This window comes from Lithobates pipiens, unplaced genomic scaffold, assembly GCF_037356315.1.
Source record: "Lithobates pipiens isolate NorthernLeopardFrog02 unplaced genomic scaffold, aLitPip1_a1.2 Scaffold_3, whole genome shotgun sequence".
NCBI classification, from domain to species: Eukaryota; Metazoa; Chordata; class Amphibia; order Anura; family Ranidae; genus Lithobates; species Lithobates pipiens.
The window spans coordinates 234526831-234553534 of NW_027507790.1; the positions used below are offsets into that span (position 1 = coordinate 234526831).

Below are 26704 nucleotides of genomic sequence, written 5' to 3' on the forward strand. Positions count from 1 at the left end.
TGTGAACCTTGTCATCCTAGAACAGGAAGTGTTACCGGTAGGATCACCAGGTAAAACATATAGGTATAAGCCTTTAAAAATATTGCAGCCACCATATCTAATAACATATAATCTCTGAAATCTGTGTTTAACCACTTTCCGCCCTAGGGTTGTTTTTTAAAAAAAAGTTTTCCCGTTATTGCGTATACAGTGATGATCACTGTATAAGCAATAATTTTAGCTGTCACGAATGGGTTAACCATTCATGAATAGCTTGCATATTGGTTTTTGATCTGCGATTGACTAAGCTGATCACATGGTAAAGGTTGCCAGGTACCATCTGCTTTGGGCCAATCACAGATCACAACAGTAAGCAGTCTGTTCATGAATAGCCATTTATGACATGTTGGTCATACCGACCACATCATGTAAAACAATCATGGCGATCGCCTCATACCTGGATACCAGTAACTGTGATCTGCTGTGCCTGATAGACATATCAGTCACAGGAGCAGTCCAGTCATATGTATATACATGACAGAGCCTGCCTGTGCCGCCCCGCCTCGTTGTGTCTGCAGGAGCAGGGCAAAAAGGAATACCTTTCTCTTCCATTGTGGTCACAATGATCCCAAAATTGAATGATGAAATCCAAAGCTTACTAGCTATAAACCAAATGTAGAGTGAATACTGCATTGTGTATAACTGTTTGTTCTTATTTTTCAGAGCACTGAAGGGAGTTTTGCGTGTTGGTGTACTGGCGAAAGGATTGCTTTTGCGTGGTGATCGAAATGTCAGCCTGGTTTTACTCTGTGCCGAAAAACCAACCAAGTCTTTGCTGACTCGTATAGCAGAGAATCTTCCCAAGCAGCTTACTGTAAGTAATGTCTCTGTAATACACTATACACTATATGATATATTCAACACCACACTGTAGAATGCATTCAAGTTATGTTAATCAGCAGTAACGTCTCTGGCATCCTTGGGTCCCTTTTCTCATGATCCGTTCTTTTAAAAAGACAGTGTTTACTTCCGATCTTCGCTCTCATTAATTTTATTTTTACATATTGCTGTAGAGTGCTCTCTGCATATATGAATTTTAATTTATAGGGTACTTTTCATTTTGTTTGTGTTGGACATATTCAACGCATTTGATTGACTTTACTATTGCCACACCTTTTTTAAATGTATTTTTACTTGGACTTCAGATTAATTTATTCTTTTCTCTTAGCATGTTATTTAAAGGAGCAATGCACTGCATGAGCACACCTATTAAACTTGTAGGCCAGCCCAAGATGACAACCTCCTACTACCAGCATGGTTCTGTTTTTTTTGTTTTTTAAACTAGTCTCCTAGGAGGATGGACATTTTTCTTCACCTCTGCTGTATAAAGAGGCACAGATAAATAGATCTATCACTTTAACTTCCTGTAGCAAGCTGACAACTCTGCCTCTTGTGACCTGAAATACCAAACGGTGTTAGCCTCAACGGATTCTTCTCTGGACTTTAAAAAAAAAAAAAAAAAAAAAAAAAGCAAACAAAACTTGAGTGGCAGCTCATAGTTTGCTGGGGCTATGGACATCACATACAAGATGGCAGCACCCAGCAGCAGTCTTAGAGCTTGTTGATGCCTACACATGGGAGGCTTTTGCAGGAATTTTTTTTTTTTTTTTTTTTTTTGCATGTTCTCCCTGTGCCTGCATGGTTTCCCCTGTGTACTACAGTTTCCTCCCACACTCCAGAGACATGCTGGTAGGGTAATTGATTCCTGCCTAAATTGGCCCTAGTATGTGTATGCGAGTTAGGGACCTTAGATCAGTGGTTCTCAACTGGGGTTCTGCGGCGATCTGACTGTCAGTCAGGAAACTGACAGGAAGATCGCACAGACACAGGCAGAGATAGGCAGGGAAGCAGCTGGCATCCTATTGGCTGGAGTGTGCTGTTCCCTGCAGGCCCCTCCTCCCCTCTTCTCCTTCCCAAGTACGTGAGATCATCTGATCTCACGTACTGCCCCAGTCTGCCCCATGTAACGTCCCCTGTCATGTCCCCCGCCCCATTGTAATGTCCCCTGTCGTGCTCTGAATGGATCAGCTCTGCAGGGAAAGAAAGCACCAGTTTCACATTAAATAGGTACGTTTTAATATTTGTTATTTTATTCAATTCTATTTCTACAAATATTTTTTGTTATCAACAGCTCACTGATCATACCAATGTTCCGTGAGTTGTAGATGTGAACATTATTTCAGGGGTTCCTCGAGATATCAAACTTTTTGCTAGGGGTTCCTCCAAGGTAAAAAGGTTGAGAAACACTGCCTTAGATTGTAAGTTTCTTCCTTTAGGGCAGGGACTGATGGGAATAAAGAGATATCGCTATCTCTCTCTCTATCTCTCTCTATCTCTCTCTAATATCTGCATAAGTTGACGCTATAGAAGTATTCGTAATGACATTCGTAACAGGTGAAGTGCACAGGTAAATCTTACAGGAAGGTTTTTTTTTGTTGACATTAATGGTCTACCAACAGTCTCTTTTTAGCTGGTATGTTTTATGAGCAGGACCCTCTTATTCCTTCGGCATTGAACTGTATTGTAGTGATATTGTCCCCCCTCTCTACATTGTGAAGTGCTGCGTAAACTGTTGGTGCTATATAAATCTGGTATAATAATAATCGGGTTATTTTGGTGTGTGTGGTGTGTTTCTTTTTTTTTCTTTTCTTCTCCGCTTATATTGTGATGAATTTTGTTACGTTGTCCCTCTAAAATCCTGTTTGTCTCTTTCTGCAGGTGATCAGCCCTGAGAAATACGAGGTGGTGTCTTCCATCCCAGAATCGGCTATTATTTTGAATTCCTGCGTAGAACCTAAAATGCAGGTCACAATAACGCTGACCTCTCCAATCATGAGAGAAGAAAACAACAATAGGGATGGAGGTTGGAAAAACGTTAACATTACTCTCATGATCTCTTACTTGTATATTCATTTAATTTTATTTTATTTGCATTTTTCTTAATGGGATGACAGATTCTAGCACAAACATGGTGTCACACTTCCTACAAGATGCATACTGCCTTTTTCAATTTAATCAGTTCACATTTAGGGAAATCCTTGTTTTGTTTTTCTTCTTTTTTCTTAATTTAAAGTGAACATTTAATGGTCCATTAATTTTATTAGAGAGCTATACATTAACCCTTTTTTAATTTTATGACTTCATATGTGTTTAGGAGAATTGATAGCAAGAGATTTAGTCCCCTCCTTTTTAATAATGCCAGCTGAATAGTATGTTTTCCTCAGGATCAATATAGCATCCTCCAAAAAGATGGCTGCTTTATTATGAACAGTTTGCATCTCTGAAAAGAATTGATGTGACGCCAGTGTTGCTGCCATGGTGTTTTACATACCCCTTTCCAGTCATCTACTTGCTATAAAGCAGAAGCAGTGTCTACAATTTGGTTCTGTCATGTAGGTCAGAGAATGACATTTGTTTCCTTAGCTAGTGTCAAGGAAACTGCTCACTGATACAGGCAACTCCCAGTCTGCAGTAAATGTTTAATTATTTGTTAGATGAGCTATTTAAGTCCCATCATTTGTATTTAGACTTATAGCAGTACATTCCTCTTGTGGTTCTGTCTAATACTTACGTTTTTACAGACATGAAGGAAATGTTTTACAGCTATCCTTTGCATGCTTTATTCTTATAAAAGGAAACAAAGAAGTCGTTGATCTGACCTAGTGTGAATCCTGCATTGCACTAAACAATCCAGGTTCTCTTTATTTTTTTCTGAAGTACATTGCTTTTTTTTTATTTTTTTTACAAGGGGTTTTCCACTTTAACTGATATGTGGACCACAATTTTAGACCTCCCTGTGTGGCAGCATGGTTTAGATCCCCAATTTTATTTGTATTGCCTTGGTCAGCTAAGCCAAACTATTTCTTTATCCAATTCTACTCTGTGCTATGCAAATTTTTATTCACCTGTTAGTGGTATCGTGAACGAATACTGTTTTTTGTATCCCACTAAATACAATCTTTTTTTTTTTTTTTGTTTGTTTTTTTTTTTCTGTCCCCCCCTCCATGGTTAAATCTATCAAGATCAGTGGGGCCAGTCCTTGGCAAAAGTCAGATCTGATGCGTCTATTGACATGTGCTCAGGCTGATAACTGCAATGAATAGCCAAGCCTCTGGAAACTGGTTAATTCATCTGTGTTGCCACATTAGTTGGTCTTAAGTAGAAGTCTAGTTTTCAGTTAAAGTTGACATTGTCTATGACCATTGTGCCTCCTGCTTTCCTTCCTTCTGCATAAATAACAAGGTTTTGCAGTGCACAGTCTGTCACCTAACCTCAAAATTGCTTTGTTTAAAAGGTAACTAATGGGCTAGGGGCTTCCCTTCTGCTGCATGTCGTTCTCCTGATTCTAGATGCCACAGCTCTGTTACATGAAAACCAAAGTGACCCTTTTAGTTGAAATATGTTAACCTTGCTGTTGAGCCTTTCCACCAGCAAGTCTACTTGTGTGTGTTTTTCTCCATCCTTTCAGCTGTTCCTCTAAAGCCTTGTAGCTGAGAAATGGTTCCAGCAAGGAATTTCTGCCAAGACAATGGAAGGATTTTTGACCAAGGTTTTTCTAGCTCAGTGTCACACCAGCCTTGTTAATATATTACAGAGGGGGGTTTGGTTGCATAGTGCAGGCATTTGCTTTACTCCTTCCCTTCTCGTTTCTTCTCAAATGTATGCAGTGTTCACACTATTTTTCTCTGATGGTTTTACATATTTTCTCATGTTTTTCGCTATTGCCTACAGGATAAAGTAACTGAAGCCAAAGGAAACGTTAGTTCTGAGTGCAAGATGCAGGAAATTGACTAAGCATTAGTAAATTGGTTCCTCATGGGCGGAGACTTATAAATACCACCCTTCTCAGCTAACCCTTCTCAGCTAATAAGTTTCTGAAAATCCTTTTTTTTTTCCTCCCAAAGCTAAGCATGAAATAGTGTGGGCACAGCAATCTTTTCACTGATTAACCTCTTATTTCAAGAGCATTTTGGAAATCCAGTTAACGGGTCGATTGGGGTGCACTGATGTCAAGCATTACTTGCTGCCTGATCACTGCTATTAATGTTTTCTGTTAGGCTTTCCCGAACAACTGTGCTGGGAAAGTTGAGTAGAAAATCCAACAGACTTATCAGAAAGGGATTGAGAACAGCAGAAAGAGGAGGCAAGTAGTGTAGCTTAACATGAGTCCCCTAATCTCCCTGCTTATAAAGGCAAAGGATCGGTCTCCGGTGGCGCTCTTTAAATTTTCCTGTTTAAATGTCAACCCAATGATGATTTGCAAACATTGACTGCTTTCCTTTCTAATTCAAAGCTGCACGTTTTAACAGTGAACTACTATTTTTGAAGTTCTGAGTTTGTGATCAACAGTGAGATTTGCTTATTTATTTTTTTTAAATGGCATGCAGGGCACCCCTACAATCCCCCCGGATTCCTTTCTTTTTTTTGTTTAAGTACATTAACAAAAAAGAGCCTATGAAAAGCTACAGATTTGTTTTTCATGTCCATGCCTCAACTTTTTTTTTTTTTCAAAAATCTTGCGTTGACCTCTTTATAAAAAAAAAAATTTTGCATTCCCCTTTCTAGCAGACATTGGTAGAACATTTAAGCAGTTTGCCAAACTATATTATCAGCTGGATTTCCTTGATTCTCCACTGCTAAAGTGTTCTTGAACTTGACTCTTAAGGGGTTGATCCAAAACCATTCAAATTGGATGCAAAAATCCACACCCCAATATAGTGTGTGCATTGTGGTGAGTTCTGTTCATATAGCTTGGAAGGGTTTAGTTAGATTAGCTACTGTTCCCTGCCCGTGTACAGGGCAATTATGAAAGCAGCTTAAAGGGTTCGTTTACCCAAACTTGAATTTCAGTTTTAGGTAGATGCTGAGGCGTTGATTTAATCTGCAGGCTGCTCTTGTCTTTTGCACCCAGTGCCCAGGTAATCTGGGGCTCACTTTCCTGCTATCTTTTATGGTAAGGACAGTGTAGCACCGGGAGAGAATTGCAGCAAGGTTCTCTCTGTTCTGGAGCTTCCAAGATAAAAAAAAAAGAATGCAGTGGGTGCTGCAGTTCTTGAACATCTGTGAAACTGAAGTATCCATTTTGGGTGAAATTACTTTTTAAGCTATATTTACATCTCTTCTACTCATGATCCTCTAATAAATTTAGTGAACGTATATTGTGTTCACCAAGTCCTGATTAGCATCAATCTGATCTCTTACATCTTCTGATGGCTACATCCAGGTATTTGGTCAATACCTTTTGTGCAGTGAGAGCATTTGAGACTTCACCATAGGTTTGCCTGGCCAAATACAGTAGTCACCTCTGATAGTCATATCTAGCAGCCAGGACTGCTGGTACGTGACTAGTTGGCATGCCTTTTTCATGTACTTAAGTTAGTGTAAGTTTGCTGCAGTGGATTTCTGCATCCCTTCTGTCTTGTGAGCTAGTTTGCTAGTGCATTGTGGCCAACCATCCTTCCTTAATCACACAATGTAGTGGGAAACTTGTTCAACTAGCCATGGTCGCTGCATGTAGGATTAACCAATTTTGGACAAAACCTGCGCCTGTAGTCTTGAATATAAAAAATAAAAGTACATGTATTTTTACCAAAGAGGAGGTTACGAAAGGTGGGCTCTGTTCCTTTTTTTTTTTTTTTTTTTTTTTTTTTTGTGTGTGTTTTTTTTTTTTGTTCTCTCGAGCCCCCCATAGTTACATTTTAAGGGTGCCTTGAAAGGGTGTCCCTGCATCCTACACTGTTGGTCTTTTTTTCACGTTATGGAGCTTATATTATGGGTGAGTTTGTCAGTGAAGTTCGACTGGACTGATTGATCGCTCACACTTTTCCAAAAGCTAATCTGCTATAGTTTCCATAATCGAGAAAACATTGGAGGCACCCAGGCCTTAAAGCGGCATTTTCAAATCGCCCCTAAAATATTTGTGGTTGGAACAACCAGATATAGTCTACCTCCCCTACCCTCCTCCTTAATGATATTACATTTTACAAATAATTAGCTGTTGCAGTAAAGGACACTTCAGCGGCAACAGGAAATCTGGTGTGGTAACATGTTTTAAATGTCATTTGCTGTCAATCAAGCATCATGTATGGGGCTTGTTACGTTGTCAGACAACATTGGTACTTGTCATGGGAATGGCTTGTGTGACACTGTAGCTGTATAGAAGGATTTGTCTTGCTCACCTGGTCAAACACCCGTCCCTCACTGCACTTTTGCCAATTCAATCCATTTTAGATGTAACCTCGGGTATGGTGAAAGACCCACCGGACGTCTTGGACAGGCAAAAATGCCTTGACGCTCTGGCTGCTCTCCGCCACGCTAAGTGGTTCCAGGTTCGCACATCATTTTACTTTCTTCTTGTAGCCTTATGAGAGATTAGCACTATCACTGTTTAATTTGTTGTATAGTTACACGCTTGTTTTGTTCCTCTTTAACAAAAAAAAAAAAAATTTATTAAATGACCAGAAGCATGGAACAAGAACATTTCAAATGTATAAAGACTTACATCCAGCTGTTTTATTGCCAATTTTGTTTGTTTTATTTTGTTTTGCTCCATTTAATTTTTTTATTTTTCTGGTCATTGAGTAGTCATTAATTAAAGACTGACTCATTTTTTATCAGTGTTCCCATCCTAGACTGTGTTGTGAATCTGTATTTTTCCATAAGGCTGCAGAGTATCTTTGCTTAACAGATGAAATGTGTAAACTGCTTCCTGTTTAGCTTTAAATTTTTTTTTTATCTATTTTTTATTTTATTTTTTAGCGTAGGAAGTGAAAGGTACCAAGAACCCATTTGGCATTGTGACTTTGCTTTCCCACAAAGCCACAGTACAACGTCAAACAGATTCTGGCCACCTTCCAGTCCCTACTTGTGTTTTTTTTTTCATTTATTTTTATTTATTTTTTGTTTTGTTTTTTTGGTTAATTTGTGTTTTGTTTTTTTTTCTAGCTAGAACTTTGTTGTTTTCCAATGTAAATGTGATTCAATTCCTTTTTATCTACAAGGCTTGCAAGTCAAAGTTAACAAAATTACAAAATGTATTTTTTTTTTTTTTTTTTCTTTTTTTGGGGGTTTTTCTTTTAAATGTCTAAAATGCCACAAATTGGTGGGCGCAGTGCTTCCAAAAGTGGTATTTTAGTCTTTCGCCTGCTGACTGTATGATGATGTTAACTTGTTGCTGTTCTTGTATGCAAGGCTAGAGCCAATGGTTTGCAGTCCTGTGTCATCATCATCCGTATCCTGCGTGACCTGTGCCAGCGTGTGCCAACGTGGTCTGACTTTCCAAGCTGGGTATGTACTCCAAATTCAGTTTTGTAAGCTTTTAACTTGAAAACAAGATACAGAGTAAACGTGGTCTGGCCTTCTGCAATGCATTACTAAAGTACCCCCTTCACGTCTTCAATTTTGTTATGTTGCAGCCGTTTGCGTGAATTTTTTTTCCCTCATTAATCTTCACTCCGCAGTGACAAAGTGAGAACAGAATTTTAGAAATGTTTTCAAATGTATGAAAAAAGGGGGAAAAAAGTGAACTATGACATTGGCATAAGTCTTCAAACCCTTTGCAACAACCCTTGAAATTTAGCTCAGGTGCCTCCAATTTCTATTGATCATTGAAATGTTTCTTCACCTTGATTGGAGCCCATCCATGGTATATTAAATTGATTGGAATTGTGTTGGATAGGTACCAACCTTTCAAAAGGCATCACAGGTGACCATGCATACTGTATCTGAGAAAAAGCCATGAGAAACTGGCTGCAGAGCTCAGAGACAGAATTATTTCAAGGCAGAGATCTGGGAAAGGCTGAAAAACACATTTCTGTTGCACTGCAGGTTCCTAAGAGCACAGGGGACTTAATTCTAAAAATAAAGACTTTTCGCACAACCAGGACCCTTTTTGGCCAAACTGATCAATCGGGGGGGAGAAGGTCTTTAGTAAGAGAGGTGACCAAGAACAAAATGGTCACTCTGACTGAGCTCTAGAGCTCTTGTGTGCAGATGGGACAAAGTTCCAGAAGGACAACCATCACTGCATCCCTTTAACAATCTGGGCTTCATGGCAGAGTGGCTAGAATCAAGCCTCTCGGTGCAAAATGCGTAAAAGCCGCTTGTGAGGAACAATATTTTCTGGTCCAATGAAACCAAGATTGAATGGTTTGGCCTGGATGCTAAACGTTATGTCTGGAGGAATACAGATACCGCACAGCAGCCTTTACAGGTTACCTGTTTAGAGTTACAGAGGAGGTCTTGCACTAGAATTCTTGCACTCGCTGTAATCATGGTGACGGCCAACATATGTGGCTCGAATACTGTTTTTATATATGCGGGTGTGAGTTACATTATGCGTTTGCTTCTGCGTGTGGGAATGGAGGGATAAGGCGCTAAAAAAAAAAAAAAAAACACTTTTAAAAACTGTCCCTTAACCACTTCCCGACCGGCGCACCCCGATGTACATCGGCAGGATGTCACGGGCAGGCATATTGGCATACAGGTACGTCCATTTCTATATGCCGCCCTGCCATCGCTCGCGTGCCGGTCGCGTGTCCCGATTGCCACAGGGATACCCGTGATCGTCTCACAGGGAGGCTGAACGGCGAGATGCCGTTGTAAACAGCATCTCCCCATCCTGCCTAGCAACAAGTGACACTGATCTCTGCTCTGTGATTGGAGCAGAGATCAGTGTTCACTAACACAAAGCCCAGCCCCCAACAGTTAGTAACGCCCCTAGGAACACTTAACCCCATACACTGCCACCCCCTGGTTAACCCCTTCACTGCCAGTGTCATTTACACAGGAATCTGTGCATTTGTATAGCACTGATTGCTGTATAAATGACAATGGTCACAAAAATGTCCGATGTGTCTGCCATAATGTCGCAGTCACAATAAAAATCACTGATCGCCACCAGTAAAAAAAAAATTAATAAAAATGCCATAAAACTATCCCCTATTTTGTAAACGCTATAACTTTTGTGCAAACCAATCAATCGCCTATTGGGATTTTTTTTTCTTTTTTTTTTTTTTTTTTTATACCAAAAATATGTAGAAGAATACGTATCGGCCTAAACTGAGGGAAAAAGCTTTTTTATATATATTTTTGGGGGATATTTATTATAACCAAAAGTAAAAAATAATGCTTTTTTTTTTTTCAAAATTGTCGCTTTATATTTGTTTATAGCGAAAAAAAATAAAAACCGCAGGGGTGATCAAATACCACCAAAAGAAAGCTCAATTTGTGGGAAAAAAAGGACGTCAATTTTGTTTGGGAGCCACATCGCACGACCGCGCAATTGTCCGTTAAAGCAACACAGTGCCGAATCGCAATAAGTGGTCTGGTCTTAAGCCAGCAAAATGGTCCGGTCTGAAAGTGGTTAAATTCCAAGACTTGCTTTAAAAAAAAAAAAAAATTAAGGGAGATTAAAAAAAAAAATTCCAGCCTGGATCGTAAGTGATGTGGGGAGCAGCCAGCCTCACCATCGGATTCTTGTGTGAACTGCCGGAAACAGCCTAAAAAACATCGGCGGAAGGGGGTGTTTACACTGCCCACTCTGTTACACACCCCTCTCAATGAGCCGTGCTGACCAATTTTTTTCGGGACAAAGCTGCCTGCAGAAAAAATAAACGGTACCAGAGGTAAACCACTTGCAAACCAGAACATATATTTACGTCTTGTGGTCGGCAAGTGGTTAATGAGGGAAAAAATTATTTAACTAGTATTGGGTTGCAACAAAACCAAACTGAAGAAAGTGAAGGTCTTGTATACTTTATGAATGCTCTGTAAATTTCCAAGATATCAGTGCCTGGATGCAGAAGATGCATGTACCGTATATACTCGAGTATAGGCCGACCCGAATATAAGCCGAGGTCCCCAATTTACCCCCAAAAAACTGGAAAAAATTATTGACTCGTGTATAAGCCGAGGGTGAGACATGCCTGTCCATCCCTGTGTGTCGTCCATCCCTGTGTGTGTCCATGCATCCGTGTGTGTGTGTGTCCATGCATCCGTGTGTGTGTGTGTCCATGCATCCGTGTGTGTGTGTGTGTGTGTCCATGCATCCGTGTGTGTGTGTGTCCATGCATCCGTGTGTGTGTGTGTCCATGCATCCGTGTGTGTGTGTGTCCATGCATCCGTGTGTGTGTGTGTCCATCCATCCCTGTGTGTGTGCATGCATCCGTGTGTGTGTGTGTGTGTCCATGCATCCGTGTGTGTCCATGCATCCGTGTGTGTCCATGCATCCGTGTGTGTCCATGCATCCGTGTGTGTCCATGCATCCGTGTGTGTCCATGCATCCGTGTGTGTCCATCCATCCCTGTGTGTGTGTGTGTGTGTGTGTGTGTGTGTGTGTGTGTGTGTGTGTCCGTGCAGCCTACCTGTGTCCAGCCTGCCTGTGTCCGTCCGGCCTGTGTCCGTCCGGCCTGTGTCCCGTCCCGGCCTGTGTCCCGTCCCGGCCTGCGTCCCGTCCCGGCCTGCGTCCCGTCCCGGCCTGCGTCCCGGCCCGTCCCGCAGCTCTTCGTCGGTGGCCATTCTAGGATTCAAAAGCCGCGCCTCCGTCGGTGATAGGCGGAACACTCAATTTCCCACTGACTGCTGGGAAATTGAGTGTTCCGCCTATCGGATGTCCGTGATAGGCGGAACACTCAATTTCCCAGCAGTCAGTGGTCCGCCTATCATGGACGTCCGCTCATCCTCATACTACGGACGAGGATGAGAGGACGTCCGTGATAGGCGGAACACAGACTGCTGGGAAATTCAGTGTTCCGCCTATCACAGGCGAAGGCGGAGACGGAGGCGCGGCCTTTGAATCCTAGAATGGCCGCTGTCTGTCTGCTCGACACGCTGATCGGGCAGACAGACAGCGATGACTCGAGTATAAGCCGAGGGGGGCACTTTCAGCCTCAAAAAAGAGGCTGAAAATCTCGGCTTATACTCGAGTATATACGGTACCTAGTATCTTTCCTACATCTAATGATAAAAATGTATCTATTAAAATTCATGGCTTTCATTCTCGTATTTTTGGTGACAGGTTCTCTAACCCTTCCTATAACTTAAAAAGTGGTCTTCACATTTACCAATTCTTCTTTTTTGTGGCTGTGATTTTCTGCATACATACACGTGCATCTATTTTTAAAATGCCTAAAATCTGCGTTCCGTAGGCAATGGAGCTGTTGGTGGAGAAGGCAATCAGCAGTGCCTCTAGTCCCCAGAGTCCCGGAGATGCCTTAAGGAGAGTTTTCGAGTGCATATCATCTGGTATCATTCTGAAGGGTAAGTTCAGATTTTAACAGCGCTATTTGAATAAAGTGTAAACGTTGATTGTAATAATTTCAATACCAGCCTGTATATATAATTTATAATATGTATATCCCCCCTCAGGCCATTTTTCAGTCTTCAGAGATGTTGTAGTTTCACTAATTTACTTGGGCGGCTTACACGCCCTTTTTTTTTTTTTTCTTTTCTTTTCTTTTCTTTTTTTTTCTTTTCTTTTTTTTTTAAAAAGCTAAACGGCCTGAAAAACACCCCATTGTGAAAGGGATCTCGGTGTGAAAGCACTCTGGCTTTTACATTGGGATTGCAGTTGTGGCTTCTTTCAAGCGCTTTTTTTTTAAATGCTAAAGCGCCTCAAAAAAAGCCTGAAAAACGCCCCAGTGTGAAAGGGGTCTTAGGTGGCACCATATGATATTGTCACTTCGTCCAGCCAAAAAGATAGGGTGACACAACTCATTCCTTTTGCTGAGTAAATTAAAAAAAAAGACTGATACTAAATGCAGTCCTAAATGTCTGTTTTATTGGTTTATTCCTGGTAATAGCTAATCATGATTTTGTCAGATCTCATTGTCTAGTTCCCTAATAACAAATGCATATTTTAGTGTGCCACATTGTGCAGAGCCATCTGCTGTATCCCAGCTGTCAGTGGGAGCATTATAAATGTATAAAATGTCACTTTCAGTTTTCTGTTAATTGTATGACACGGTTTAGTGTGACAGTCTGAAGAATGACTTCAGAGCTTAAAGTACCGTTGCACACGTTCTAACATTTTCTGTCCTCTTCTCTGACAGGTGGTCCAGGCTTACTTGACCCTTGTGAAAAGGATCCATATGACACTCTGGCTACAATGAATGAACAGCAGCGGGAGGATATAACTTCCAGTGCACAGGTAACGGGCTTAATCATAAAGGGAGCATGTCACACACGGTCATTTGATTAATCGTACATGGAAACTTGAAGGAAGAGTCTAAGGGCCCATTCACAGAAGGCACTGCATGTGAAGTGCACAGGAACGCTGTGCAGTTCTGTGCAATGTGACTTCAGCCCTATTCATTTTTAAAGGGCTGAAAATCGCATCGCACATGCTGCACTACCTTTTTGAATGTGCGCCAACTGCTTTGCATGGTACTTTTGTACCACATGCAGACAAACGCAATGCGTTTTATGACCTGTGTTTGCGGTTTCCTTAACTTGAACTGATCCCTGCAGCAGAGTGCAATGGGCATTGTGTTCAGAATGTGGTGTGGGAAGCCGCATGGTAACACTGCTTTCCTGTACTGCATTATAGTGTGAATGGGCCCTTTAAAATGTGCTTACTAAAGAGACCACCTGGTTTCTTTTGTACGTGTCACTGTCCTGTCTTGTCCTTGTACCATATCCAGTGATATTGTGCAGCTGGGCTGTGACCTATCATCCCTCGACAATGCTAGGTGGAAGACCCTACCCACATCTTAGTAGCCAAGGACCTTCTAGGTGGCAGTAGCCATTCTGAAAACAAAGGATGCTAGACAGCAAAAACAACCTGCGTCCTAGCAACCAAGAATGCTGCGTGTCGGGTCACCTGAAAAGGGGAAGGGGTGTTGAATAGGGAAACTGGGTGGGAGTTACTTATTACTGACATAGCACACACATAGGTTGGACTTGTGTCTTTTTTCGACCTCACCTACTATGTATCTATATGTAGTTCTCTAGATGACGACGTGCCCCTCTCTCAAGGGTGCTTCCTTAACAGTGGAAGTGACAACTGAGCTCAGCCATAGTAACTCCCAAAAATCATGATTCTGTCAAAGGAGAAGCTCAAAGGCAAAGAATATAGAAGGGATTGTTATTGTGATTATGAATTTTATGGACTAGTATTTTTTTGAAATGTGTACAGTGTAATGCCAAATTCTCAAAACCAAAATTATAACCTAGAAAGTAGGACTTTTTTTTAATTTTTAAAAAAAATTTTTGGGAGAGGGGGCGGGACTTTGAAGTGGTGACGAGTATAAAGGGAACATTTTGTTGCCAATGAGGTCCTCCTACTGTACATCTTTTCCAAGAGTAAGAGCCTAACCAGCCCAGGGATAGGATTGGTTAGGTATTAATGCTAACAAGAGTTCTGTAACCAAACATGCCCTAGCTTGTCGGAAAATTTATTTGCAAAGTAATTTTACTTCCTATCGTTAACACGGTTTTTTACGTTTTTTTTGTTTTTGTTTTACTCTTCTTCCTTGCCAGTTTGCACTGAGGCTCCTTGCATTTAGACAGATCCACAAAGTCCTCGGTATGGATCCTCTGTCCCAGATGAACCAGCGCTTTAACATTCACAATAACCGCAAGAGAAGGCGAGACAGCGATGGTGTGGACAGTTTCGAAGCCGAAGGAAAGAAGGACAAAAAAGACTATGATAACTTCTAAAAAGGGCACACAGATGCCAACCCATGCACAGCTCGTGCTCCGTTTCCCACAAAAAATACATTTCCACTAATAGAGGTCTTCCATCATGTCTGCGGCAGGGTTACATGTCCTGTCGCATTGTTACCCTTGCTTCGCACTGATGTAGAACCTCTGGGGTTGTTAATAGGTTAAATATTTGTATAGCTGTTAAAATTTAGAAGCCATTTTCCCCTGGCCAGATGGATATAACCACCAACACAATTTACTGTTCAGTAAGGGCCATGCATGTCTTTAGACGTGCCGTCTCCTTATGATCTGGATAGGTATTTTTAGTTAAGTTTTTTAGGGCAACTGGGATGCCCGCTCACTCCCTGTGCAGTGTCTTTTTATCTTGTAGTTGTAGTATTTAATTTTCAGTTGTGCTTTGGTTTTGTGTTTTTAAGTTTTATTAAAATAAAACCTAAATAACAAAAGGCGGCAGGGGAAAAGGGACCGCTTACTTTAGTTGTAAGTTACTTTATTAGATATGGCATGAGCCTTCACTAATTCTTTTCAGTTCTTGTCTCTGTAAATCGATACACATGTACGTATTGTGTGAAAACTAAAACACTTTTTTTTTTTTTTTGTTTCGTTTTCCAATTACAGCAGTCAGAAGTAAACGTTTCTGGAAATCTCGTGGCATTAGTGTCAATGGTTTATATAGTTGTAACTAAGGCAGCTTCCTGTCTATTTGTTTGCTCTTAGTTGTGCTAAGGACAGAGTAAAGCTAATATATTCCTTTGTTACGGTCTTTCACACACAGACACCGCCAGTGCTGCATGAATGCTTTTTATTTTATTTTTTCTCAAATTTTATTCTTTTTTTTTTTTTTTTAAATAGAATGGCTTTTATAGTAATAGGTATTTTTGCCTCTTTGAAAATTTTCTTCAGGTGTTGATGTGCAACAAGGCTAATGTGAATGAAGGATAAAGTTCAGTGTTTAAGCCTTCTATGGCATGAGGGGCAACATATCGCAAGTCATTTGTAACTCTGTGGCTTGTGGGAACATTGGAAAGATAATTCCACCTAAAAATAAATCAAGTTCCATCATTGGTTGTAGGTTTGTACATTTCATCACTGGTTACTGCATTTCTGTACTCCTTTTTTAAAAAAAAAAATTTAAGTGCTAACTCCCCAGTAGAATTTTTCCAGGCACATTTTTTGTAATCTGTGATTGGTTGCTGCTCAAACCCCCCGCCCCCTCCATATCTGTTGTACACTATATGGCCAGAAGTGTATACCTGATCATCATGCCTATATGAGCCTGTTGGACATCCCATTCCAAAGCCATGGACATGAGTTTCCCTTTGTGCTTATAACAGCCTCCACTCTTGTAAGAGGCATTACCACAATATTTAGGAGTGTGTCTGTGAAAATTGGTGCACATTCAACCAAAAGAGCAATTGTGAGGTCAATTTACTGATGATGGGCAAGAAGGACCTGGCTTGAAGTCAGCCTTCCAATTCATCCCGAAAGTGTTAAGTTCCTTCACACCAAACTGGTCAATTCATCTGTTTTGAGTTGATTTTGCATACAAGGGCACAGTCTTGCTGGAACAGAAAAGAGCCTTCCTTCAAACTGTTGCCAAAAAGTTGGAAGTGCACAGTTGTTTAAAATGTCTTTTGTATGGTGTAGTATTAGCAGTAACCTTCACTGGAAACACCTGAACTCAATTTGGAGGGGTATCCAAATTCTTTTAGCCTCCAAAGGTAGGTGTGATAGGTGTCCTGATTTTTGGCTATATAGTTAAGCTGGCTATACACTGATCGAAAATTTGGCCGGTCCAGCAAGGACCAGTTTAATTTCAAAGCATATGTGAGCTCCACCACTTGATAGAAATTGTTTAATCGAAATATATGTTGGGAAATCTTTCTGTCACTCATCTGCAGCTGCTGGTCAGAGTATTCTGTAAGTGGCAGGTACTGCTGTCAGAAAACAATTTCCCCCATAAGGGATTCTTTCATCCACCCGATTTGTGTTCATAGAGGAAATCTCATTTGGGGGTGGGGGGCTGAATGAAAAACCTTAACAGTGTATGGTCCGCTTTAGTATGCTATATAGCAGCATATATGCTGAGATCAAACCTTACTGCATCAGGTTTTTGTTACCTGCTAACATCTAGAATCTATTATGTGGTAGTAATTGATTATAGGCAGTTACTATAACTGTAACGAGTTGCGTGTTAGCTGCTCAATCTTGTTATAAATCGGGAGTCTCAACTTTCTAAACAAAGGGCCAGTTTACTTTCCTTCAGAGTTTAGGGGGGCTGGACTGTGGCCAGTGCGAATAGAAACTGTCCTTTCACCAGTGGGAGTAAACCGTGCATCTTTGGCATTAGGGGGGAAGAATTGTGCCCCATTATTGGTGTCAGTGGGAGGAATGGTGCCCCATCATTGGTGTCAGTGGGGGGGAATAATGGCTCATCATTTGTCTCAGTGGGGGGAATAATGCCTCATCATTGGTGTCAGTGGGAGGAATAGTGTCCTATTGGTATCAATAACAGGAATTATGCCCCATTGTTGCTGTCAGTGGGAGGAATTATGCCGCACTGTTAGTGGGAGGAAAAGGGCCCCAGGGGCCAGATAAAGGCAAGCATAGTGCTGCAGTTTGGAAACCACTGTTTTAGAGCAATCAAAAATAGTAATTTTATGCTGTACTGTGCCCTCTGACAAGGGAAGTGTTTTTATTTTTATTTTTTTGGCTGAATTTGTCCCTTAGGAGCTTTGTCTAATTATAATTCAGTAGTGCAGTTACTCCTAAAATAGATTGATCCTCCGAATTGGAGATTTACATTTTATCATGTAAGACCCTATACACTTCTACATTTGATTCAAATTTTTAACATTCTTCTTGAAAGTCGCACATGGAAGTCTTGTCATGCCCTGCCAAGTATTTTTGTATTCCTACGTTCATAGGAATTTGCACTTGATGAAAGCAGTCTGAAGGGGAGTCTCCTAATCTGTGCGTTTGCTCTCTTTTGCTGATGATGCTGACAAGACTGACTTTGACCTGAGGCTCTGTTCACACATCGGTGCTTGGAAATGCCGTGATTCTGCCCACGATTTCAAAACGTGCTGTTAAAGTCGAACATCAGCGTGTTTAACTGCCGTTCATTTCAGTGTCACCTAAAAGCAGTGCTGTCCTGCAATCATGCAACGCATCCCCCAGAAAAAATTCTGGTACTTCTTTTGGGCGAGTTGGTTTGCACGATTTGTTGCTGTGGAATTGCATTCTATTTTTAGGACTTTTTTTTTTTTTTTTTTATGAATGGCACCTGAACATGCTGATGTGCGATTTTTAAAGCGCATTTTGAGAATCGCGGCGATTCTGATGTGTACGGAGCCCAGAGCAAAAGCATTAACTTATACACAGCATAACAGCATTTGATATATGTAACTGATATGTATAATCTGATCATTTAAGAGGCTACCTTGTTCTTGTTCTTCCTTCTTGATTTGCTGAACATTCTAAAGTTTGGACAATTGAAACTTTTTTTTTTTTTTTTTTAAAGAGATATTAAACAGAATAATTCTGTTTTACATGGTTTAAAACAGTTGATTTTTATTTTTTCGGAACGTTGATGCTTTGTTCATTAATGTAGCTGTACAGTTGGAATATATTGCAGAGTACAATTTATTTAATAATAAGACCTCATGCACACCGGATGTTTTCTTAACTCACCTTAGAAACATTTCCTCCTGTCGGCAGTGTTTTGGCAGAAAAAACTCCTGATGCTTGCAAGTGTGCAACACATTTAGGTGTGTTTGGCATTTAATTTGTTACATTGGCCAGAATAGATAATTTATTCTGGCCATTGAAATGAATTAACGCTCAAGTTCTAAATCGTCCTAGCATTATGGCATGTTTAGAAGTGTTAAGTGTTTTTTTTTTCTGCCAAAACACTGAAGGTTTTTTTTTTTTTTTCCCTACCTCTAAAAGTTTGTGTGCATGAATACATAGGCTAACACGCAGGGGGAGATTAGGTAAGGGAGGGGGAGACAGATGCCCATAGAAGCAGCTTTAAAAATGTCCAGTGTGCACATGAGGCTTTATAGGTAAATCCATTCAAAGACTACAACAAAATGACATTAGTTGTCTGGTCAGCAGTACTCTTATCTGGTCCAACAGCAGTTCAGGAGAGCCTTCAGAGTGACTTGCACCCTTCAATATGCCCCACCATGTATTAGTATAAGAAGAGTGTGCTGAATTGGTTTGGTCTGGCCTGCCTTCATGTGTCATGTGAGAAGCTGATGATACTTATGTACTATAATTTGCATCATACTGTTCATGTAAACTGGCACTAAAATCATTTGTTGTCAACACTGCAGTGAAATAAACCTGAAAGTGGACAATCTTAAACTGATTTTTCTTGTGTATTAAATATGACAATCTGGCCTAAATTGTAAAATGCAATGCTAGAGCAGTAAGGATTCTATCACATGAGGTAAGATCACGGTGTTGGACATTTTAAAGCACAGTAATCTGCAGTGGAAATTGTGACTGAGATTTTAATTGCCCAGCTTGCAATAAACTGTACATGCCTCTGTCCACAGCAGCCCCTATTAACCTTTTTCTTTACTCCCCTGTTCTGGAGAGTGCAGTGAAGAAACTGTGAGCTTAGTCTGGAGCTTACACAGGGCTGAGCGCTCTCTCCTTGCCCTCGTGTGACAGCACCAGGGGCCTAAGAGCTCACTGCACTATATTACATGTTCCTCTTTGTTCAAAGCACACGTTCACTATAGTGTGAACTTTTTCTTGGCCAAAGGATGGATCCCATGAAGCCACACATCAATGTAGACCCACTGTTATTGGAATGAATGCCAGTCTCAGCCTAGGTTCCTGCCAGGCCACGCCCCCAATGTATTCCATTCTGCCCCTCAGCTTAATCATGGGGGTTCCCTGTGATTAAGCTCTGAGGGGTGGAGGGAAACGCGTTGAGGCATGGTCTGCCAGGAGCCCATGCTGAGACTGCCATCATTTCCAATACCAGTGGGTTTGCATTGATGTGTGGCTTCATGGTATCCATCATTTGCATAATAGTTTGTAGTCAAGACTAGCTCCTTCCCTGGCCTGCACTCAATGGTGGACACAGGAATTGCTTTCCCTATTTAGCCTGACCGCCACACATTTTCCATTACCGGTTCAAAGTGAACTTTCCTTGGCCCATGCAGAGCAAAATAAAAGGGTTTACCTATGGCTTACCTAGCTGGAAAACCAGGAGATGAATACAAGACGTTTATGATTGAAAGCATTGCACAAAACCATCTTGAAGGTGGTTTTTATGGTAATATTGGACTCGCCAGGTGAAATTTCTTTGTCTCGTGGTACTGTCATGTCACCAAAAAAATGTATCATTGGTGATTGTTAACCCTTGGGCTCTTGGCAGCCTCTAGACCAGGGATATACAATTAGCGGACCTCCAGCTGTTGTAGAACTAGTCCTATGAGACAGGGCTCGACAAACCCCAGGCGCCAGGTCGCCAATGCGAGCAGAAATCGCAACCTGGCGCCTAAGCTGCCACCAGCCCACTCACTATCGATGCCCCAGACATGCAGCAGCATAACACTGACTGCTGTCCTCCCTCCTCCACACTCAGCGGCGCCACGCTAAGTCTGTGAAACTGACAAGCTACGGAGAGAGGAGGAGCTGTCAGATTTCAGCCTGATGTCAGGGTGGGTGGGACCCAGCAGCTATTAAACACCAGCCAGTGGGATCTGGGCGCGCCACTATGTGTATGTGGCCCAGCCCCTTTTCTTAAGCAGCCCAATCGTTGGCTGGTGTTTGATAGCTGCTGGGTCCCGCCCATTCCAACATTAAGCTCAATTCTGACAGCTCCTCTGTTACATGTTACATTTCAGTAACAGAGTGCTCCGTGTGAAACCTGCCACCGCCAACCAGTGCCACCTGCCAGTGCCGTGTGTCAGTCAATCCGTGCCACCGCCAATCAGTGCCACCTGCCGCCGCCAACAGTGGCACCTGCCAGTGCCACCTGCCAGTGACAACTAGTGCCACCACCAACCAGGGCCACCTGCCAATCAGTGCCACGTACCAGTGCCCCCTGCCAGTGCCAATAGTGCCCCCTGCCAGTTCCAAACCAGTGTCACCTGGCAATGCCATCTGGCAGTTCCACGTGCCTGCCAGTGCCACCGCCAATTAGTGTCATCTGCCAGTGACAACTAGTGCCACCGCCAACCAGGGCCACCTGCCACTTCCAAACCAGTGCCACCTGCCAGTTCCAACCAGTGTCACCTGCCAGTGCCATCTGGCAGTTCCATGTTCCTGCCTTTGCCAACTGCTAGTGCCAGTCAGTTCCATCTGTTGCCAGCCTTACTCTGAAACAGCGTTTCATTGGAGTTATTGACTGGGTGCTCCATTGTGAGTTAGGGATAGGGGGTGAAAATGAGTTGCCTTACCCTGGGAGCTGACAATCCATACCACTCAAAAAAAAAAAAAAAACTGGCTCCTAACTTTTTTTAACCAGCTCCTAAATTCAAAGAAAATTTGTCAACCCCTGCTATGCTAGACTGACAGTTACAAGCATGACACCCAGTGGCATGATGGGACTTGTAGTTTTGCAACAGCTGGAGGTCTGCTAATTGTATATCCCTCGTCTAGACTATTTAACAAGATCCTAGTAGAAGTCATGTATTTTGAGACTTCAGAACATTTCTCTCATCTCATATCCGAACGATATCCTTTATGCTACAACAGAGGGAAAATTAAGGGAAAAAAAAATCTATAAGTAGTTTTTCTCATTTGGGGGGAAAAGCTGGTTTGGTTGGTCAACAAAGTCTTCATTAATCCCAGCCCAGAATTTTACAGTGCTACCTGATGATAAATTGGTAGCCCAAAGGCTCTTTAAGATTGTGAACATATCCAGACGGGTTATGTTGATGGAAGTGGTCACCGAGACAAATTGAGGCTCTTGCGGTCTGAAGACTAATTCTTTCCTGGTTTTACCCTAAGCCTAGGTTCACCTGAGAATTCTGCAGGCCTTTTTGCAGGTTGACTTGTTAGACTAGTTTCAGACCTAGCTGTCTGCTCTGAGTTCTTCCCATTGTACGTAGTATGTAGGGCAGTATCCAGGAGTCAGAAGTTGGTAGGGCAGCGGACAGGGGTCAGCAGGATACAGTACAGATTGGGTAATGGGGAGGTCAGTGCAGATAAGCAGTCTCCTGATGCAGAGCAGCGCAGGGAAGCTTTTGGCAGATCTACCTGTTCTGACATGCTGTTCCCCCACCAGCCCTCTTGGCCATCTCACATGATGTTTTTCGATGTGGACCTGTTTTTTGGCCATTTTGTTCACCCCTCAACAGGAGTTTTAATTTATTAGTAAAATTGATATATTTGAGTACAGTACCTGACACTGGTCTCTTTTGTCTGATCTTGCTTGCAAAAAAAAACAGTTGGCAGGGTTATATGGCTACACTAGGGGGCAGTTCCAGCAAAGCTTTTGCAGGGTTTCAATCCCCTAACAGTGGGCATCTAATTCATGGTCTAAGAATCAATTCCTCTGTCTTGTACATCAGCAGCCCCCAAACTTTTTTGGCACTGGGGAATGGCTGTGTTGAATAAAACGATGCCAATCCTTGGGGGTGGGGAGAAATGCGTATTTTTGCGTCTAATTTTGTTGGGGAGAGGGCTGGTGTTGGTGCTTCAATCATCACGGCACCATGGTTTATATGGTGTTGGGATCATTGAAACGCATTATTTCTGTTGTTACATTTTAGTATAAAATGAAATGGTTCAAAGTCATGGCCCCATAATGCAGAATCAGTGAGAGCCCTGGATGTCACTTGCCACCAGATGCTGTGTGTGTTGCCTGCCACCAGCTGAAGCTTGCCATTGTTGCTTGCCACCAAAAAAATATATACTCTTTAAATGTAAAGGCAATTTGGATACAGACATCAGTGACAGCGGAGAAAGATGCGTCTGGCGGTGCCTCTCCAGCGTTAGTGTCCAAACGGGCAACTGGCACATGCACATTGGTTGGGTCCCAGAGTGGGGAAGGGCAGGGAGAGATTATCTAATTTCTCTGTGTGCCCACTCATAAAGAGCCGCCTTTGTGGAACTGTGGTGATGCACACATGTGCTTGCCCTCTTCTCATGTGGCCCAGCTGCAGAGGCTGTGGCCTGGTGGTTGGGGGGATCCCTGCTGTACATAATATGGACTTTATCGTTCTGTCAAAATTATTATTATATTTTTTTTTTATACACACACACACCCCCCACCCTAAAATCCTTTTCATGGAGGTTGAGGGCCACCGGTCTCAACGATCTCTGTTTATGATCATACTCTGACTGCTTTAATACAAAATGGAGGTATACTGGTGGGAGGGGGTTATTTTTGGCTGGTCTAAAGTGTTTTTAGCCAGTGTCCAATCCTCCTGTATGTGGCAGGACCAGATTCCAAATGTGGAATTCAAGCTCAACCCACTAACTATTCTTAAAAACATCATCTGGGGCTTGAAGTTGAGAACCACTGCCCTAGAACTGTAGACTCCAAACTGCAGCCCTTTGCTTGCCTTTATCCAACACTATTCCATCTACTGACACTGGGGCAAAATGCCTGTTGCTGACACCAATTCTTCCAACTGATTCCAACAATGGGGCAGAAGTCTTTCCATTGATGCTGACAATGAGGCACTATTCCTCCCACTGACACCATCAAAAGGGCACAATTCTTCCAACTGACCCAATGGGGCACTATGCCTTCCACTGACACCAAAGTTAGGTGCTTTATTTAATCCCACCAGCCCTACTAAAGTCTGAAGGGCAGTAAACTGGCCCGTTGTTTAGAAAGTTTGGTGACCCTTGCCCTAGAAGATTGACATGCATTCAGTAAAAGAAGATTTGATTAATAAGTGTAACTTTGCTATAGCAAGACCCTGGAATCCTTTTGTCTTGAATTCCTGTAAAACATGAACTTTCTGGGCCGAGGCAGTTTTGTATCTTGACCCTCAGCTGTATAGCTATAGTGTAAGATCATCAATGAGACTGCTTGCAGGTGCTTTGGAGTGAAATTTTGGCATTTAATTGCTGTGCTACTTGCTGGAGGAGAGAGACCTGACAAGCTGTAGTCGAAAGATCTGCACGTGGCGGCTTCATTCATTATGTGTTCCTTGAAAATGTATTCATACCCCTTGAAATTTTCCACATTTTGTCATGTTCCAACCAACAATGTAAATGTATTTTATTGGGATTTTATGTGATAGACCAACACAAAGTGGCACAGAATTTGAAGTGGAAGGAAAATGGTTTTCAAACTTTTTTTTACAAATATCTGAAAAGTGTGGCATGCATTTATATTAAACCCCCTTTACTCTGATATCCCGAACTAAAATTTAGTGGAACCAATTGCCTTCAGAAGTCACCTAATTAGTAAATAGAGTTCACCTGTGTGTAATTTTAATATAAATACAGCTGTTCTGTGGTGCCCTCAGAGGTTTGTTAGAAAAACTTTGTGAACAAATCACATCATGGATGCCAAGGAACACACCAGCCAGGTCAGGGATAAAGTTGTGAAGAAGTTTAAAGCAAGGTTAGTGCTAGTTCACACCAGGCACAGTTCAGTGCGCTTTTTTTCTGCACTAAAAATGCATGCACAGTGTTTTCCATGTCTTCCAATGGCTCTAGTTCACACCATGCAGTCTGTTTCGGGTGCGGAAATAGACTGCATCATGTGAACTAGAGCCATTGGAGTACATGGAAAACATTGCATGCATTTTGTGCAGGGAAAAAAAGGCGTATAGACCTGAACGCAACTGCGCCTGGCTGGACCTAGCACTAATGTTATAAAATAAAAATATACCAAGCTTTGAACATCTCAAGGAGCACTGTTCAATCCATCATCCGAAAATGGAAAGAGTATGGCAAAACTGCAAACCTACCAAGACATGGCCGTCCACCTAAACTGGCAGGCTGGGCAAGGAGAGCATTAATCAGAGAAGAAGCCAAGAGGCCCATGGTAACTCTGGAGGAGCTGCAGAGATCCACAGCTGAGGTGGGAGAATCTGTCCACAGGACAACTATTAGTTGTGCTCGCCACAAATATGGCCTTTATGGAAGAGTGACAAGAAGAAAGCCATTGTTTTAAGAAAGCCATAAGAAGTGCAGTTTGTGAGAAGCCATGTGGGGGACTCTACAAACGTGGAATAAGGTGCTCTGGTCAGATGAGACCAAAATGGAACTTTTTGGACTAAAAGCAAAATGCTATGTGGGTTATTTGTTAAAGGCAAATTTACTGTGCATTATGCGTGAATTTGGAAGTGCTGTTGCTGTAAATCTAAGGGGGACATGCAAGGACGATTTTTTGCTTGCACATGATAGAATTCAGCAGAGCTTCCCCCCTCAAGATCTATAGTGAGTGCATAACGAATTTACCTTTAGTAAAACCAACATTGTGGTGGTTGTTAAGCCACTCTAACATTTTTACTATCTGCGCTGTCTCCTAATGCTGTGTTCCCCTGTGTATGATTTATAAAAAAAAAAAAAAATGCAGTATATACCTCACTTCAGAGTGCCACTCGGCGATCACATGACAGACCGGGTCTCTCCTTGCCCCGTCTGACAGCTGCAATGGGCTGGGCCAAGATTCCCCACTGACGTTGGGAGGGGAGGAAGAGAGAGCCCAGCCGGTCACATGAGCGCCACTCTGAAATTAAGTATATACTGCAGGTTTTTTCTTCCTTTTTATAAATCACACACACACGGGGACACAGGATTAGGGGACAGCGCAGATAGTATAAAGATGTAGTTGTTGTTCCAGCAGCAGGAGGGGGTAGGAAGACAGGAGAGCTGCAGATGGAGGCATGTAAACTGACTACTGTGGCAGGGCTCAGCAGCCATATATCATGGTCAGTTTATAGGGGGGAGGGCATAGCCAGGTATTTCAGGTGATACAAGGGGCCAGTTTACACAGCACAAGCACTGTGTTGTATAACATGCTTTAAAGGGACAGGATCAGTTTTTTTTTTGGTTAACAAACCCTTTAATGTGTGGCTGAAAAATAACACTGCACATCACCCTGAACACACCATCTCCACCATGAAACGTGGTGACAGCATCATGTTGTGGAGATGCTTTTTTTTCCGACAGGGAGGCTGGTCAGAGTTGATGGGAAGATGAATGGAGCCAAATAAAGGGCAATCTTATAAGAAAACCTGTTAGAGTCTGCAAAAGACTTGAGACTGGGGAGGAGGTTCACCTTCCAGAAGGACAAAGACCCTAAACATACAGCCAGAGCTACAATGGAATGGTTTAGATCAGGGATATGCAATTAGCGGACCTCCAGCTGTTGCAGAACTACAAGTCCCATGAGGCATAGCAAGACTCTGACAGCCACAAGCATGACACCCAGAGGCATGATGGGACTTGTAGTTCTGCAACAGCTGGAGGTCTGCTAATTGCATATTCCTGGTTTAGATTAAAGCATATTCATGTGTTAGAATGGCCCAGTCAAAGTCCAGACCTAAATCCAATTGAGAATCTGTGGCAAGACTTGAAAATTGCTGTTCACAGATCCATCCATCCAATCTGACAGAGCTTGAGCTATTTTGCAAAGAATCAGCAAAAATGTCACTCTCTAGATGTGCAAAGCTGGTAGAGACATCCCCAAAAAGACTTGCAGCTGTAATTGCAGTGAAAGGTGATTCTACAAAGTATTGACTCGGGGTGGCTGAATACAAATGCACCCCACACTTTTCACATATTTATTTGTAAGAAGAAAAAAAAATTTAAAAACTCTTGTTTTCCTTCCACGTCACAATTATGTGGCACTACATTTACGTTTTTGTTTATAACATGACAAAATGTGGAAAATGTCAAGGGGTATGAATATTTTTTCCAGGCACTGTACCTCTCTTGCTCCTAAAGCTGCCTCAAAATTATACAATTTTCTTATTTAATTTCCTTTAGATTTACCTTCGGCTGTGCAGTGGAAGGGCCTGCCAGACTGCATACAAATTGAAAGTGTTTTGACCTCATATAA

The 26704-nt window shown here is 42.0% G+C and overlaps 1 protein-coding gene across 4 annotated transcripts in view; it reads left to right on the forward strand.

Annotated features, from left to right (window-relative positions):
- ZFR (zinc finger RNA binding protein) overlaps positions 1-19074 on the forward strand; it is an 85781-nt gene extending 66707 nt beyond the window's left edge. For 3 of the 4 annotated variants that reach the window (XM_077462899.1, XM_077462900.1, XM_077462901.1), the window contains 7 exons: positions 703-853; positions 2758-2902; positions 7270-7367; positions 8230-8325; positions 12186-12297; positions 13089-13186; positions 14518-19074. In XM_077462899.1, coding sequence (XP_077319025.1) covers positions 703-853; positions 2758-2902; positions 7270-7367; positions 8230-8325; positions 12186-12297; positions 13089-13186; positions 14518-14697 — 880 coding nt within the window. In that variant the 3' untranslated portion in view covers positions 14698-19074. Of the gene's footprint in view, positions 1-702; positions 854-2757; positions 2903-7269; positions 7368-8229; positions 8326-12185; positions 12298-13088; positions 13187-14517 lie in introns of those variants that run through there. The other variant, XM_077462902.1, reaches the window with a different exon arrangement.
- Positions 19075-26704: the final 7630 nt, after the last annotated feature.